This window comes from Lepidochelys kempii, chromosome 2, assembly GCF_965140265.1.
Source record: "Lepidochelys kempii isolate rLepKem1 chromosome 2, rLepKem1.hap2, whole genome shotgun sequence".
Taxonomy (NCBI): Eukaryota; Metazoa; Chordata; order Testudines; family Cheloniidae; genus Lepidochelys; species Lepidochelys kempii.
This window is the reverse complement of record NC_133257.1, coordinates 197601304-197619543: the sequence shown is the minus strand read 5'-3', so window position 1 is coordinate 197619543 and position 18240 is coordinate 197601304. Positions and strand designations below refer to the sequence as shown.

Below are 18240 nucleotides of genomic sequence, written 5' to 3'. Positions count from 1 at the left end.
AGCAGAGTTATTCACATGAGTAAAGTTAGGCATGAATATAAGTAATATTTGCAGGATCAGGTCCATCGATTTTATTCCCCTCCCTCCACATCACCCAGTGAGATCATTCATTAGTTTCAGGTGGGCAAATCACCCAGGCTCCATTTCCTTTGATGAGAAGGAGGCAAACACTGCTCCTTCTAGTTTTCTTCTATCTTTTTTTTTGGGGTGGGGGGGTGAAGGAAGGGAGAGGGGGGAGAGAGCCAGGTGGTGTCTTTAGAGGAGTTCCCCTCCCCAGATTAGGATTTAATTGTATTCCTGGTGAGTCTCTTCTGGTTGCACTCCATCTTTCAGATGAATGTTTCATCAATATGATTAGGATCACAGCCCTCAGTCTAGTTTATTTACACAATCTGTTGTGACAGCTCAGAGTCTAGTACTCCCCAAAGGAAATATTAGATACCACCCGCTCACTTTATTCAAATCATATTTTGCACTCCACACTTTCAGTCTAATGTCATTCTCCTCTGGATTATATTTTTGTGATCTCCAGCAGGCACTAAAAATCCTTCCAGGAAAGGGGAGAGGAGTATTTATATTAGCCATCAAGTACTGTGGCTATTTTGGGGGGGGGAAGGAGGCTGCAGGTAGAAATAAATCTCCGCCTGGAAAGGGAATGTTGAAAACGGGGTAGAAGGGGAATAAAACGCCTCAGAAGAAACCCAACCTGGAAAAGAGGAGCCGTGTGTAAACTCAAAGCTTGGCTCTCTCGCCTCGAACAGAGCCCCGGGCCTATCGCCTCACCCACCTTGTCCCTCGCAGAGGACCCGCCAGGCCGCGCAGCAGGGCGAGGAGGACTTGGCAGGGCTGAACTCCCCTCGGCTGCAGGGCGGGGCAGTGGGCCGGTCGGGCCGCGGGCCCAGCCCCGCGCCGGCTCCGCGGGCCCCAGCGCGGGCCTGCTTCCAACCCGCGGGAGCGGGGGCGGGGTCAGGCGGCTGGGAGCGGCGCGCAGGTCCGGCTTGCACCAGGCAGGCGGCAGCCCGCCGCTAGGTGGAGCACGGTCCTCACCGCAGCCGGGCGGGAGAGGCCGGACCGGAGGCTCAGGGAGCTGTCGGGCCGGCGGTGCCTCCTCCCTAGGGCAGGGCCGGGCTGGGCCCCCGGGGCTGCTGCTTCGTGGGGAGGCCGGAGAGTTGCCTTCTGCCCCCTGAGCCAGGGGCGCTCCGTTTGGGAAGGGAGCAGTTCAGCTAAACTAGATTGCAGCGCGGGCAGGAATATTAGGGAGAGGGGGAGCCCCCTCCTCCCCCAGGACAGTCGCCGCAGCCCCCTCTTCCCCCAGGACAATCCCCCCCCCCAGCCCAGGCAGCAGGGAGGAGGGGGACAGAGATCTCCGGGCTATTCCCAACTTCCCTAAAGACACAAGGGAACCAAGCGCTTCCCAGCTGAGTGAGTCTCTGGAGGGGAGCCTCAGGCAGCGGCTGGGATGGCCGGGGGGGCGGGCTGTCTGGCAGAGCCAGACGATGCAGACGAAAGTTAAGGTAAACCACCAGTGCCTCGGAAAGCTCCCTTGAGCTCGGAGGGAGAGATGCTGCAGAAGCAGCCCACAAAGTGTTGGTCTTTCTAAGGGTCACGTCCTTGCTAATTATCAAGGAAATTTAAAGCTAGAGAGAGAGAGAGACGTGTATCAGCGCTGAACCTAGCAGAAAATTTGTAACTCTTTGACTTGCTTCTGTAAGGGACGGAAATGGGTCAAGCGGCAAGAGGGTCAAACAAACAAACAAAAACCATGATGCCTCGGGGCTTGTGTATTATTATCGAACCAAATCTATAACAAGTAGAATATGAGCTTCCCCATTCTGCCAGTTGCCTGCGCTGGGTTTGCTCCATTTTTAAGGGGCATTTTGGGGGTCGGGACGCAATCCTGCCTTTAATTACGCCGGTGTGGCATCGAAATAAACAAGGATACCCAGTTGCAACAAGGCAACATTTGCACAGGAAGTTCATTATATCAGGAGCAAGGCTCGCTTGACACACAACACACGTGTGCACCCCTTCGGGGGCAGAAAACTCACAACACAATCGAATGACAAAAACAAAACCCTAGCTCAAGCGGAGTTGGTATAATTCGTATTTGCTTTGCTTGTGGAATAAAAGAAATGGAGAAATTAAGAGTGAAAGGAAAACGCTTTGGTACACCTGCAGATTGGATTTGATACACCTCTGATTCAATATTTAAAACTTGCTAACCTTTAGCATTAACGTTCTTTATTATAGATCCTTTCTACAGCGTTTTAAAATCTAGATCTTTTCAGAGGAGCACGTATTATCTCATTTGCAAAGAAATAGATAGTAAGGATCATATGTGCTGCTTTTAATCTGAAAAGAATGCATCCTGTTCACACGTGCGGTAGATTTATCTTTGTCCTATTCAGATTGAGGAGGAGGAGGAAAGCGTGTCAAGCAGAGGAAGGCTTCATTCATTACAGGACAGTAGCTGACAAAAAATACTAGCGACAAAGCGTAAATTCAGCGCCCCAAAATAAATCGTTTCCTTTTGTTGCCAGAAGTCATCCCGAGCCAGAACCCCGCCGGCTGCGAGCAGAAAAGGGAAGCAATAGGGTAACAAAAAGAAGCACGCCCCTCCTCGGCGTCTCTGGGCTGCATAGGACCGAGCCCACACCCAGCAAGCTGGTCGCCGCAGCTGGGATCGCTGCACTCATCCCCTCCCAGCGCTGGCGAGCCAGCCGACAGGGACGCTGTGATGGCTTTCAAAAGTGATGCCCCTAGGGCTGACGGCAGCCAGCGACCCTCCCCAGACCCTTCTCCTGAGAGGTGGCGGGAGAGGAGGGGGTACAAAGTTAAATATTGATGTGGCCCTACAGCAGGATTAGAAGGTGGTTTCAAAAGGCCACACAAACTAGTGTCTCTCTCCCTCCGGGGGCAGCTTGTTCTTTGACGAATGGCCGCGTTAAAGAAACAATCGTTCACCATCACTTGGGTGGGAAAGGGAAATGTCCCAATAATTGGCAACAGACCGAATCACCTCCTTCTTAACTCAGCAGCCTATACGAAGCGAAAGGAAATACCAGCAAACGAATTCAAACACTGAGGCACCAAAGTCTGTTTAATCCGAATTCCCATTCGGCGATCTCACGGCGGGCGAGCCTTTCATTAATTCTCTATTAGCTTAAGAAGGGTTTTAAATCCCCTCTCCCCCTACCTTAGTAGATTGAAACGTACTAGGGACTGGCTGAAGGTATATTAATACCATGGCCTCCCAAACCCCGGAATGACAGAGAGAAGGGAAAAAAGAGCTCTTTGTAAATCACACCTTGGATTCCGGATTCAGCATAGCTATCTTGGACTAATTCGGCATGGATCGCAGCAGCCCTATGCCACGGCCTCCCTGGGGTGGTTTTGATAGTTACATGAAAGGAAAAATAATCGTTAGATTTTTTTTTAAAAAAATAGGGAACACATGTTAAATAATCAGCAGTGTAGCTGTAGAGGACTGAATTCCTTTACCCATTTATTGTGTTTGTCTTTGTAAATCACATTACGAAGCAAAGGCTGGGGTAGCTAACTTTATCTACTGCTAATGTAAACAAATAAGCAGCATCTAGCCCCTTGATCTTTATTTAAATATAGACTTGTTTATCCGTGTCAGCCTATGAAGATTAATTAGATGCATTTATTCACAATTTGGTGTCTGACACCCCATTTTAGGAATGCCTTATAATCACAAGGTGTTAATTGGGGCCAGCCAGGCACTTATGTTTCTATTAAACAGTGTGAGGACTTTTCACAAGTTCTTTTTACTGTGCAGTGCAAAAATATACAGATTTTAACCACACTACAGTAGAAGCGGGCTCCTAAAGTCAGTAGCTTTGGCATTTTGCAACTGTGAGAAGGCAGAGTATGGAAGCGATTTCGTTAAAATCCCATTGCAGAGCCAGTCAATAAACAGAGGCAGAAATACGGGCACAGGTTTATGGTGTTTATAACGCACCTCATTGAAAAAAAAATCAGACCACCACCCCTCCTTCCGGATCATTTCTTCCAGATCTGCTACAGCGTCAGGCATCTCTAACCCTCCCCCGCGATTGGATCACCCTAGGCTCATGCCGGTGGAAGGTGAAACTCCTTTAAGACAGCTCGGGAGAACGATGGCCAGAGACCTGAGCACCGCGACTTCCTTTGGAGTGGAACCACTCATGGTAACGCGTAGACTTGCCCTCAAACCTCCAAACTAACGAATCTCTCTCCAATGCTTTTTGATCCTATTTTCTAGCCTGAAAGAAACGCAGGCTCGAGGTTTGATGACAGCTGTTGGCCCCGTTTCAGAAGCTTTACGAGAAGCGTTAACGCTTTTTACATGCTAACATTTGCACGGTCCATGTAAAAGACTTGATGCAAATGATCCTTTGATTGCGTTAATGCAGTCAGGGAGGTTCCCATTTCTGAAGGTTTGTTTTATTTTGTTTCCACTGGGGCATTGCTAACAGTTTAATCCTATTACTAACTGCATTTCCTAAGGAAAGGGATCGTCCCTTTTCAAAGTTTATCTCATGCAAAACGTGCTGCCTTTGGAGTCTGGGCTAGATTGTCTTGTTCTTTGGGCTTCCCTCCCTACGAATTATTGCAGAAAAGAGGATTTTCTACTAACAACATCAGGGAAGGAGGCTTCTGGCTGTTCCCTCCAAAGAAACAGTTGAAAAGCGGTCTCAAAGGGCGCTGGAAACTTGGCTGCTGCTCGATACCATCCCCCAAACCTACTGCCACCCCCTGCGAGAGAATACCCCCCTGCAGTCACCACGTTGGTGTACAGGGCCGCTCTGAGCAGGGGAACTCCTGCCTCATCTCGCACCCAGCCTCGCTGCTAAGGCGCCTCTTCGTTGAGAAGCTCACAGAAGGTGATAAGTGAAATTCACAAGTCTCCCCGCAGTTGGGACCTGGCCTGAGCTAATGCCTCGCCGCCCCCTCAGCCGCCCCCCGCTGTGGGTAGGGCATGACATTTTATCGGAAGAGAGGGCTTTGAAGGCAGCACGCACAGGGCTTGGGCTAGTGGGCCAGCCCCACCCCGAGGGACCCCGGGCGGCTGAGTGCGTGTAACTTTGCAGGGAGCAGGGTACAACCGCAAAGGGGGGGCGCTGCTCAGCCCCGGCCTGCAGCTGAGCGTGCTCGTTTGCACCTCGCTCACAGAGACAGTGGGGTGGCCCTGGAGGTGTAGAGGGCACTTTTAGCCCAAGCGGGGCAGGGGGGAAATGTGACAGAGCACCGCGCTGCAAAGGGGATAGCCTCCCCCCTTCCTTCACGTGGCGAAGGGGTGGGCTCCTACCTGCAGCTGTTCATTTCAGAGACAACAGCAGAATCGTCTCTCCCCCCCCGCGAAGGGCTCCTTGATTGTAGTTAAGCTTCACAGGCTGCCACCTGGGCGAGGCGTGCGGAGAACGAGCGCTACGGGCCCTGGGAGAAGATCTGAGCCGCCAGTCCACGTCTCAGCATTGTCAGTGAAACGCTAAAATTCCCCCGCCCCATGAGTGGGAGGGGGATCGGGCCTCTACAGAATCAGCCCCTGCTAAGTTGTAAGAACAATAACTACCCCTCCCCCCGCAAACAAACAAAACAAAACACACTTGACATCTGCATTAACCGTAGGCTTTGCAGTATCCAGCTATTGGTTCACCTTCTTCGACTTCTCCGACTGCCACTGCCTGGGCTGGAAGAGACAGAACGTCCACCTTCGAGATTCCCCGCCCGCAAGTTCTTCAGGGGGCAGGCCACGCAAAATTACCCCCTCCTCGGTATTAAGACCTTTGGTAAAAATAGCATGACTGACCCCATATCCTTAGGAGACTTAGTTCTCCCCCCAAAAAGCATCCCGCCCGAGGGTCCGCCCCAGCTGCTAGGAGAAACAACTCTACACTGCATTTTTCAACAAGAGTCCTCCATCCGCAATAACTTTGGAGAGGGTGGGGGGGAAAAAAAAGGCGAAAAAAGACCCAGTCTTGCCCCAGCACACATCACATTTATTTAAAAATTACTACTATGTACATAGCAAAAAAATCCAAGAGAAACATTTTCAGAAATTTGTGTGCCAGCGCTTTAGGGTTTGCATTATTTTGAAACATCTGAAACTAGTCGCGAGAAGAGTGGATAAATTACATCACTTTCAAGTTAATACAGGGCAGCTGAAAAAACCACTTTACCTACAAGTCAATATAGATACCTTTTGATATACTTTCAGCAATGCATTTTTTAAATGCTCCAAGAGGCTAAATTTGCTGGAATAATCAAAAATGCTTTTAGAACGCCAAAGCACCAACTTCATATGATCCCAACCAGACCTCTATATGTAGACTATTTATACAATGTATTCCACAGTACTCTACAGTGTACCTAGACAAATACAGCTGTACACTGTCTTTTTTTGGCCACCTCCATAAAGTTCACTTCTCATAACCCCCCCCTCCCCCTCCACAATTAAGTCATTTTCTCCCACCCAAGTTAAAGAAAGTCAGATTTGATCAAACCCTGGGCCTGGGCAGCAGGGTGTTCAAGTCAAAACTTTCCATTCATAAATTTTTTTTAAAAGTAATCCTCCCTTCTTGTGTTATCTTCTGTCCAAGCAGCCCTAACTGCACTGAGTTAGATGCTTCTGATTGGGCAGCTGAGTGTGTTGATGAGGCCTACTCTATCTGAAGCACAGTGTAGCAGTTGCAGACACTTCTCAGAGACCTAGACGCAAAGAGAGTTTAGGATAAAAAACCCAGAGCTCCTGTTTGGTAATGCATAGCACTTACCCCTAGACCACTGAGCCAGCCAAACTGTACATTTTAGTGTCTCCAATAAATAATCCACATTGTAAAAAACAGGATCTTGCTAACAACCCCCTTACTGTTCCTTCCAAAAGTTAAGATCAAATTATAATACAGTTCCTTCCCCACCCAATTACCTCCAGTAGTCAAAAAGCTTTGGCACCTTCTATAGAACTGCACAAAAACAATTCAAGGTGGAAGGCAAGAGCCTTTTTGGCAACTTTTATGTAGAAAAAACAAAATGAAAGAAAAACAAAACTCAAAGCCACCCTGAAAATTTAGCCAAATCGGGATGAAATAATGCTCTAAGTAGTAGTATAGAAAGCATAGTAGCCCATGCCTTTTGAAGTGTCTTTGCTATAGTCCTCAGCATGCATGTCTTCACATTTCATTGTTGGAGAATTTTCATTGCTGGAAGTGCTAGGAGAGAGTCGTCTTCTCTTACAAGCACTAGTGTAGACGCCAGAATCATTTGAATCTAGAGACTTTATGGAAGGTGGGGTCTCTATCCAGGATGAGCTGATTTCTTCTTTCACCTTCTCCTTGGGAAGGTGGTCTTCGGAGAAACCTGGGGGACTTGTTCGGGAGGTCCAAGGTAACCCAGTTGCCATTTTTCTCTGATAAGAACCTCTGCTTCCCCACCCTGCCATGGAAGGGAATGTTGGATCAGGATAATATCCCAAAGCATGGGATGTCTGCAAGGGAAGAGATTTAATGCCATAGGGGAGCAAGGTGCTAGGAGAATATTCTGTTTCATAGGAGTTCATGTCCAGTTTGTTGGTACCAGGCTGCTGTACAGGAGTAACAAACCATCTCTGGGGAGGATTGGCCACCTCTTCATTCTGCTGAGGAGAGAGCAGGCCATTTGTCTGAGGTACAGTTCTCTCACCATTGTAAAATCTGGCTGGTGGCAAGTTGTTGACAAACTGTTCCTGGAAGAATGGTTGCATGCTGTACCGGGCTCCTGGGACAATCTGGTGGGATCTAGGAGAATCCGTGGGAGATGGAGTTAATCTGTCATTTTCTGAAGCTGTGTACATGCTACAATATAAAAGAGAAATGCTAAGTGTTGGTCTTTACAATTCCATGTACTATTAAAAACAGACAGGGACTGAACTATGTGCCAAGGATAAAAATCTGGGATTTAGGACACTTGATACATTCTGCAAGATCAAAGTCCAGTTTCACCTTGGACCTCAACTCAGGACACACTTCCAAGCCTTAAATTCTAAGTACAGCTCCTTTTAATATAGCATACACAATGCTTTGAAAAAACAACTTTTCACAAATCTTAATTCTTAACATACCAAAAATGTGACCAGCACCTTTTCAAGAGGTATCTATAGATATTTTTTAAAAATATTTTTAGAGTAAAGTAAACAATGAACCTTTCCCTTGTGCCAAGATAGATTAAATGAATACCACACACTACCCTGGATCTTTTGGGTGAGACTTTAAAACTAAGAGGTCCTACCTACTCTGTGTAGGGTTTGGTCAGCTCCTTTTAGACAAAATTTACAGTCACCCACCAGAAGACAGACATGGTACACATACAAAAGGCATTTAAAAATCTAATGAAAGCTAGGAAAGAGTTGCACCATCTACTGAAGTTGTGGATATAGCTTATCCCCAAAAATAAAAGCAGTGGTTCTAAGTTGTTTTAAAAAATGGAAATCTTTCTACAAACAGGCCAGAAATATGCCTCCTAAATGGAGGCAGATTAGACTGAGGTAGGAATAAAAATTATACTTACGAATCATAGTTGTCCCTGAAGCCTTTTGCAAAAGGATTATGATCAATTTTAAGCTGAGTGATCTAGGGGGGGGGAAGATGGAATTGATGCAATTTAGAAATTTAACTCAAGCACCTTCCACCATAGTTTTCCCCAAGTTTAAACCCCCTCATGACTTACATCAGTGTTTTGATATGCAGTAACTGCTATGAACTGGGTTTCCGGGAAAATAAACGTCTGAGTCTTTGAAGAGTCATTGAGATCTTCAACCCCATCTTCAGTCACTTCCACAATATGAAGTCGAGGTTGGTACTTGTGTAGAGACTGAAGTACTATCATCTAGAAGAAACAATGCATAAAGTATAGTCTAGGATATTGTTCAGATAAAAGGCACCTAAAACTGAAGTGCTAACCATAGGGGAGAAAAATCAATCAGATGTTTGGAAGCTGATCATTTAGCCTTCAGACTCTCACAAGGAGTTTGCAAGGTGTGATCCTCAATTTAACCAGACTGGATAATAGCTTTAGGAGTACAGTGGCACAAAATTCACTGCTCTGAGAGAACAACAGAGTACATATAGACTACATTATGCACTGACTAAACAGAAGGGGGAAGTTTTTCATCCCATATCTGTTAAGACCATTGAACTTAAACAGATTCAAATGATTTTCGATTTTCTGAGGCTAGTATAGATCTGCAAGATAGGGTCATGAAGCCCTGAAAATCCAATCACTATCTGATGCTACTTTTTTGATTTAGAGGCTATTTATCAGTTATTTACCTGAGTATTATTATTGTTAGCACCTTTGTTATTGGTCAGTTTTAGTTTTCCAAAAGAGATCTCCTGCCTCATCCAATGAGCTCCAGTGTTTGGGGACTCAGGGTGAACATACACTTTGTTGCCTAGGAGAGAGAGAAGAGAGGCAAATGTAAGAAATACAAGAGCAGTCCTGTACACAAAATTCAGGAAGCAGATATTGGAGTGACAGGGATCATCTTTGGCACCAGCCATGGGACAAAGGGAGGGGAGGCAGATGCACTGCAAGTTAGTCCCTGGGTGCTGCTAGATTCCCGGAAGGACAAGCGTACATCTTTGTATATTAAATGCTGTGAAATTTCATTTAGTGCCCAGCTCGGCTTGGGGACAGCACCTGGCCCCGCCTGCAGAGGGGCAGGGAGGCCATGGCAGCGCCATCTTCCAGCCCAGGGGTTTCTCACGCGCGTTAAAACCCTTCACCACCCTTGAAAGGGGGTTGAGCATTTGGGGTTTGCCCTGCAAATGTCCCAGGGACGCGCCTGCGGGCCTGGCCATTGCTCACAGGCCACAGGGAAGAGCCAGCGGGGGGAGCACGCCCCGTGGCCGGGCTGGCTTGGGAAGGGGAAGGGCCGGGGCCGATCGGGAGCCGGTTTCCCAGAGCCTGACTGGAGGGGCCGGGCCGCAAGGTACCTTGCATGTTGTTGTCCGCTTTCCCGCACGTCACCCACTTGCCCCCTTGGAAGCGCCAGTGGTTGGGATCGGCCAGCACCACCTCCACGAACACGTTGTAATGGGCCGTGGGGCTGAGGCCGGTGATGTTGAAGCTCAGGAAGGGAAACATCCGCCTGCGAGGGAAAAAAAGCGGAGACCGCGCAAGTCAGCGGCGCGCCCGGGGATGCCAAGGAAGGGCTCCGAGCCAGAGCTCAGGGACCGGCTCCGGGTCTGCCCGCTGGGGCGCGGCTCGGGGCGCTCTGCCAGGCACCGGGACGCTTGGAGCCCAAGCAGTCTGCGGGGGGGGGGGGGGGAACTGAGGCAGGGACTGGATTGTCCCAGCCGGCTGCCTTCGGAGGGTCACGGCCAGGGGGTCTCTCAGCGGCTCTTGGGGTCCAAATCGACCTCGGCTTTGCGGGGGGGGGGGGGGAACCAGCCCCGCCAGGGCCCGGCCATTTCCACTTGGGATTCGTTATCAAGTCGGCTAGATTTCAGCCCCCACGGCGCTGCTCCCTTCCCCTCAGTCTCCCACCGACAACAGGCGAGCTACTCACAGGACCCGGCGCGAAGAAAACCTCAGCAAGAGCCACATTTCTGGCTCCTTCCCCCCCCAGCAAGAAACCATCCGCCTCCCACCCAACCCCCGCCACTGCCCCGCGGACAGCGAGTTTTCGGCTAAGAGACTGGCCCTTCCGAAACCCTAACGGGACCCCCCCGCCAAACACACACAATTACACTTACTGACCCCCCCCCCATCCGATTCGCTTCCCCGGGAGCCGCGAGTTCTGCTCCCCCGCCAGCCACCTCCGCCAAACCCTTCCCGAAGCCCCGGGGGTTTTGCCCCGCACGGGGACGGGCTCCGGTCCTCCAGGTCGGCGGCTTAGAAAAGAAAACCGGCCCAGCAGCAAAACCGCGGCGCTTGCTGGGCTTCGCTGCCCGCCACACTCGCCCAAGCCCAGGGCAACCCCGAATTAGCGCAAATCCTCCCCGTGGGCTGAGAGCCCGAGCCCGGGGGCAGAGCGGGCTCCGGGCGGGGAGGCGCCGTTTAAATGGCCCTTCTCCGGCTCCCGTCGAGTTTCGCTGGCCAAAAAAAAAAAAAAAAAAAAGGAGCGTCGGTTTGGTTTGATTTTTAACGTGGCAACAAATTAACCCCCCCGCGGCTCAGGGGCAGCAAGAGGCAGCTCGGGGCTCCAGATCGCCCTCGAGAAACGGGACGTGTAAAACGAAGCGGGAAGAGCCCGATGCCCCCCAGGCGAGCCCCCCGCACAAGCCGCTTTAGCGGGCGGCGAACCCGGAGCCCCCTTGACGCCCAGGGCTGGCACCGGGGGCCCAGAAGGAATCGGTGGCGTGGGGGTTATAGCCGGTGTGGGGCTTGGGGATCCCCGCACGCCCGGCCCGGGCCCCTCCGTACCTGCCCTGCTTGGTGATGATCATCTCGGTCTGGTGCCGGTGGAACTTGAGCCAGAGCGGGCGGTTGCAGAGGAAGACCTGCGCCCGGAGCCCCGGCCCCGAGCCGGGCACGGCTAAGGCGCCCAGCCCGCCGCAGGAGCCCGCCGCCGGGTAGGGGCTGTACAGGGGCCCCGCCGCCCCTTGGCCGTACTGGTAGCCGCCGCCGCCGCCGCCCCCGAACTGCGCCCGGCCGCCCGGGGAGCACACGGCGGCCGAGAAGCCCCCCGGGGACAGCACGGAGCCGTAGGGGTAGCGCGCCCCGCCGGGCGATTGGTAGACGGAGCCGTGCTGCGCCGCCGGGTAGGGGAAGAGCGAGCAGGGCCCGCCCAGCTCGGCCCCCTGCGGCCCGGGGGACTGCAGGTAATAGCGCTCGGCGCTCAGGCTGTCCAGCGGGTAGCGGGCGGCGGCGGCCGGGGGCAGCTCGGCCTCCCCGCAAGGGGCCGCCTTGCGGCCGTCCGGGGCGCCCTGCTTGGAGCCCGCGCCGGGGAAGGGCTCGCCGGCCTCCGCCTCGCTCAGCATGCCCGGCCCGGCGCTGCCGCACTTCTTCGGCCCCTTGTCCAAGTCCAGGCGCTGCGGGGAGCCCGAGCTGGGCTGGCTGCGGTGGCCGCCGCGGGCGCCGCCGCTCTCCGGCGGGTAGAAGGGGGGCCCGGCCAGGCTCGCGGCGCTGGCCAGCAGCTGCTCCCCGAGCTGCATCCTCTCCAGCGCCAGTCGGGAGGGAGCCCGGGGCTGCTCTGGAGCGCGGCTCCTCCCAGGGAGGGAAAGTGCCGAGCCGCAAGGGCCCCCCGCCCGGAAAGTTCCCCTGCAACTTCCCCACCCCCTCGCTGCCCCCCCCTCCCTACTCCTACCTTCCCCACTGAAAACAAGCCACCTCTGCTGCTGAATTAAACGGAGACTATTTATATAGGCACGCTGGGCTCCTCGGGCCGCCGGGGAGGGGCTTGGGGAGGTCTAGTTCGTGGCAGCCCCCGTCATCCTGGCTGGCCCATTGGCTGGTTTCTGTGACACTAATTTAATTAGACAGCTACTAATTGGAACAAGTCACCTGTGACTCCATTCCCGCCCCCCCCCCTTTAACTGGCTCCTGATGGGAGATCAAAATCCCTTCGTGTCCTGCTTTGGTAAAGGGAGAGAGGAAGCAGGAACTTGAAGTGGATTTCCTGGTGGCTAGGGTGATCTACTTTGGATTTTACCCCGCCGCCAGGCGTTAGCAAAATGACGATCTCTTAATAAAGATGATGCAGGCCTCTTAGATAACAGCTGCTTGGGTATAAAGAAAAGGACCCTGCATGTGGAAGACTTTAATGGGAAGAAAGCAACTTTCAGAGGGGAAAGAGAGAAGATCTGGACAAAATGTCAGTGATGCAACCTGAAATCCATGTAGTTATATAGCCTTAAAGATCCACGGATTTTGCTCCCCAGTGCCTTCGTAGACGGTGTTTAACAATTTAGCAAGCGAGACATCTGCGATTATCGTTGCCAGCCAAGAAACGAGATCCACATTTCATTTAAATTTGATGGGCGAGATTAAAGGCTCTCAACAGCGGTCTCGCCCCTGAAACAATTCAGCCTTTCTGCAGCCATGCCAGCTAGGGTAGAAACGCCTTTATACCAAAGATCAGAGCATCATTTACATCAGGATGACCCAGAGCTCTTTACACCTTATCAGGGGCTTCTCTTTCAAGCAACTGTAAGGGCTGTTTTGCTATTTCAATTCTACCCTTCCCCGCCCAAAAATAAATAAATAAAATTTATTTGCTTCAATAATCCGGTGCTGCAAAACGGAATTGTATTTTAATTGTCTGATAGATTCCTTGTTTTAACAATTCCAGATGGAGAATTTTATATGTCTCCCCATCACTGATACAGCGGGTAGTTTTGTTTTAACCCCGACAGACGAAGAGCTAGAATGTAAGAAGAATTAGATTGATTTCTGATTTTTAAAAGTCAGAGCATGGGGTCATGACTGAACCCCTTCGACCTCTCTTCGTGCAGATGCCTAAATCTGCCATGACTTCAACAGAGTGAATATTCCTAACATCCAATTTTTAAAGCAAATTATAAAAAAAAACCCCAATATTTCGTTGCTGAAAAAAAGCGACGGAAGCATATTCACTATGAATTAACAGTTACTAATACATAATAGTCCAAACTCCAGCCACGCTTTGTCTGACTGCCTTGAGCAACTCCTTCGGGATTTTGACTTTTTTTTTAACATAACAGGTTGACAAGGTCACATGAAGCCAAGATAAGGCGCTCAGAATTAACCAAACCCGCGCATCCCCGTGGATCAAAATACATTTGTCCAGCTTTACAAAACTTTTGCAGTTACAGGAACTCCGATGCTATTTGGTGCCGGGCTTGTTTGTAAATATTAGCCAAAGGTTTGGTTAAAGGACGGTAGGCAAAGAGGCTAGATGATCAGTTTAAAGGGCAGCTGATGTGCACTTAGTATGTAATGATCAGAAGCCGAAGAAAGAAGCGAAACGCTCGCAAATACTTAAGCACTAAATTTAAATTGCAGCGCAACAAAACGCACGGGGAGATGGTAAAGCGACCGCTGGTGCTGCAGGACAGGTCGGCTCACAGCCTGCAGTTATCACTGTTATCTGCCACCCCGGTTCGTCCAGTCTCGCTCTTGTAAAGTTTTGCCTCACTTTTTGCGGTGCGAACGAAAAAGACAAACGAGTCAGGAGCCCGGGCGTTCAGCGGAGACCTGCCTGCGCTGAGGTCCTGAGCGCTGGGACCGCGGCTATTTCTCTCGGCAAGGGGATGGGTTTGTTCTGGGGGGAGAAGAGCGGCGCAGATACAAACCATTCAGCCGGATCTTCACTAGTAGTGGACGGCAAAGCGATCTGCAGACCTCACCCCATTTACTATTCAATAGCGAAGTGACCACCGCTCGTGAAAGGGGGGCGTTACTGTGATCAAAATTCCTCCGGCGTGTGGAACTTGCAGCGCACCCGACAGATACTGAAAAACGTCTCGCTAGCAAAGGTTTTTATATAGCGCCTATAAGCCCCACTATCTAAGCGCTGCACAAACATTTCTATTTCACATGCTCTTGAACCTAGGTGAACTGAGTTTAATTCTAAAAAGTATTTTAAATGCCAAATCATTAAAAGACTATATAACAAGTACACTTTGTCATCCAAAGCGTCGCAGAGTGGGTCCTCCCGTACCTATCTACCCAGACCTTAGTTCGCCTACAAAATCGGAGAACATCCCACCTGGACAGGCTTAGCTCCTTGTACTGCTTTACGAACTAGTTGCAGTTCCCCACTGATTTCATCTGGAGCCTCCAATGAGTTTCAATAGGATCCTGAAAGGGCTTGTCTACCCATGGAGTTGTTCCCGAATAATTGTATCTGATTAACTTTCCAAGTGAGTTAAACTAAAAGCAAGAACAAGGCACTGTTATTCCAGAATATATTCTGTCCACACCACACGTGGAGTTATCAGGATCAGCTAATCAGGAACAACTCCAACTCCATATCCCCTTAGGGATTTTTCTGTAGAGAAGACAAAAACCCATGACAGGTAAAGCTTTTCGGTTTTTTTTCAAATATATTTGTAATGAAGATTACACATGGATTCTGCTAATGATTTAAGATTTTAATCAGATTCTTTACATTTTCAGTATTCTTTTAAGATTTCAGATCACCTTTCGAGAAACATATGCTGGCCTCGATCCTGACATGGAACTCCCACAGCAGTCCGAGGAGGTTGTATAAACACCTACGGACAGTATATGGCTTTTGGGGAAATAAGAAGCAGAGAGCTAGGAACTTGCTTATTCATCATGGGTCAAATTCTGTGCTTACTCAGGCAAAATTTCCATTGCAATCTATGTGATTTTGGACAGAGTAAGAGCTGCAGGATTTGACTCTGCATAAAGAATATACTAACATTTTATTTCCCTCCCCCCAATACACACGGGTGAAATCTGGCCGTATGATGGTTTGAGCACACACACATATTTTTACACTTGTTTGTTCTTTGCATGGGAAATCGACAGACAGTCCCTATGGTTGAAAAATAATTTGCCCCACTCTACATTAAGAGTTATCTATTCTGTAACTCTTTGCTAACACAAAACAATTTGTTTCTAGACTTTCTAATTCCAACTAGACTGTAAAAAAATCTATATTACAGGGGAATCCAGTTACAAGACAGTAATTCTCAGAGATAGTAAAAGCAAAGTTAAGCCTTCTATTGGATACTGGAATGAACCATGTTCTTGAATGATGGATTTAGAACTGTAGCAGTTCAGTCCTAACTACACTGCAAGCCTGAGCCATATTTTAGTCGCGTATTGGATAACGCATATGGGATTGTAACTGGATCACTGAACTCTTCAAATAAAATTACGGTACGTGCAGACTTTCCAGAAAGAAAAAGAAGAGTGTCAAAAAAGTACAGCTACTAAAACGATCCCCAAACCACAAAATAAATGTTGGGGGGGGGGGAAGGAAATCTGAGGTTTCAGACTGTTTCATAGAATGATGAATTGTTCGACTTAATTCAAATATATGAATCTCACTGAATCAAAAGCAATATTTATTCAAGGAGACCCTGTTTATGCGGTTTTATTTACAGTAAGGTATCATTAATGTACATTACACTTGTTGCCTTCTGGATAAGATTAAGTGGAATAACTGTTACCTCTTTCATATGAGATCTGTATATCAAAATACAGCTGCCAGTTCAGCAAAGCCCTTTAGCACATACTTAAGTGCTTTGCTGAACCGGGTCTCCTAAAGAAAAGACCTTATGATCCAGTAGGTCTTTTCCATATCTAGCTTCCATGATTCTCTCATGCACATCCCAATGGATCCAGATCAATAGTTTAAGAAAACTTTTACTTTCATCCATACTAACAGAATGTTATCCAATCACTTTCTATGTTGGTCAGACACTTTGTTCATTTTCTGCTGAAACATCTCAAGATTTACAGGTAATCATGGCTTCTCTTGGACCCTAGATAAATATGCAAATTATCTGTGGCTTTGACTAATTATCTTTGGATTTATTTTTGTTTAAATGTATCTTGGCCTCTCCCTTTTAAACTCCTGCTGCCTGGTTGGCACAGATGCCATCTCAAAGGCTGGGAGGCTTTTATATATACTACATATTTGAAATAGGAAGTCATAGGTGCTCTATTCACCTAGTTTGTCCGTTTTACTACATACAAATAAAAATAACCTGGTCAAACAAAGGAGGTAGGGATGCTCTTGTGGTTCATGCATGGGGACTTCAAGTCAGGAGTTCTAGGTCTTATTTTTTTCCTATATTTAAACTTTCTGTGTGACATTTTCTAAGTGACTAAGCCCAAGATTTTCAAAAGTGGCTACTGATTTTGGATGCTTCCATTTACATATGCCCTGCTTCAGATAGCTTGGTCCTCACTTTCAAAATTAATGAGCATCTATAGCTTGCCCTGTGCAGCAGTTGAGGAAGCTGTCGGCTTTCAACACCTCTGAAAATCAGGCCCAGCTGTTCCAGGTTGGGCACTGAAATTGAATGGCTACTTTTGAAAGTTGGCTGCATACCTCTCTCTGCTTTCATTTTCTCGTCTGTCAAATGGGGATGATACTATTCACCTAAAAGAAAAGGAGTACTTGTGGCACCTTAGAGATTAACCAATTTATTTGAGCATGAGCTTTCGTGAGCTACAGCTCACTTCATCGGATGCATACCGTGGAAACTGCAGAAGACATTATATACACAGAGACCATGAAACAATACCTCCACCCACCCCACTCTCCTGCTGGTAATAGCTAATAGATAAGCTATTACCAGCAGGAGAGTGGGGTGGGAGGAGGTATTGTTTCATGGTCTCTGTGTATATAATGTCTTCTGCAGTTTCCACGGTATGCATCCGATGAAGTGAGCTGTAGCTCACGAAAGCTCATGCTCAAATAAATTGGTTAGTCTCTACGGTGCCACAAGTACTCCTTTTCTTTTTGCGAATACAGACTAACACGGCTGTTACTCTGAAACTGTTCACCTACTTCCTCTGGGTGTTGGTAAAGTGCTTTGAGATCCCCAGAGAGAAAGAAGTACAAAGTGGTGTTATATGGTAATCAAGATGGCCAATCTGTCAGATTAAACAATGATATATTCGATGAGCATTTGAAATGTACATTTTTTAAAAGCTGCCATATGTAGCAGTTTAAAATCTGCATTCCTTTAGGGCTAAAAGGTGAAGCTGGACTTCATCAGAACTAGGGTATACTTATTTTTAAAGAGAAGCAAACAATACTCCTACAAACTGAAGTTCTTTTGTCTTTAACATTCACTAGGCTATCATCAGATTTACCTTTTTATAATAATTACTGAAAGATAAAATTGGACCCAGAGCTATGGAAAATGTGAATGGGATGAATAGGCCATTTAGTCCTTTAAATCAGAGGTTAGAACATGAACATTTTAAATAGCGGAAGGCAGGGCATAAACATTAAACTAAACCATACACTAAAAAGAAAGACGCTTACCTGAAAATTCAGCAACAGATGGGAAAAATCAGTGACTACCAGGAATAACTCAAATGAAAAGAACAAACAGGCAAAAATTAAGGAATCAAGAGCTGGAATCTATTGTAGAGTAGTGCTCAGTGTCTGAAAATAAAATAATCTTCTCAACAACTTTAAAATAATTGCAACCATTCACTTTTCCTTCTCCCCGCACCTACAAGGTTACATGGAACACAGCAACTAGAAACTATGGATTTCTTTGATGATCTTTGCTAATCAGAGTCTGATCCCACATCCCACTCTGGGAAGTTCAAGGTGTAAGC

At 48.4% G+C, this 18240-nt stretch overlaps 1 protein-coding gene across 1 annotated transcript; it reads right to left on the bottom strand.

Moving 5' to 3' along the window:
• Positions 1 to 5992: 5992 nt before the first annotated feature.
• On the bottom strand, positions 5993 to 12238 carry EOMES (eomesodermin). The gene is made up of 6 exons (XM_073333410.1): positions 11407 to 12238; positions 9975 to 10129; positions 9309 to 9430; positions 8707 to 8865; positions 8548 to 8609; positions 5993 to 7835 (listed from the first exon to the last, which is right to left on the bottom strand). The coding sequence occupies exons 1-6, from the start codon at positions 12135 to 12137 to the stop codon at positions 7100 to 7102; spliced, it is 1965 nt and encodes a 654-aa protein (XP_073189511.1). The 5' UTR covers positions 12138 to 12238; the 3' UTR covers positions 5993 to 7099.
• Positions 12239 to 18240: the final 6002 nt, after the last annotated feature.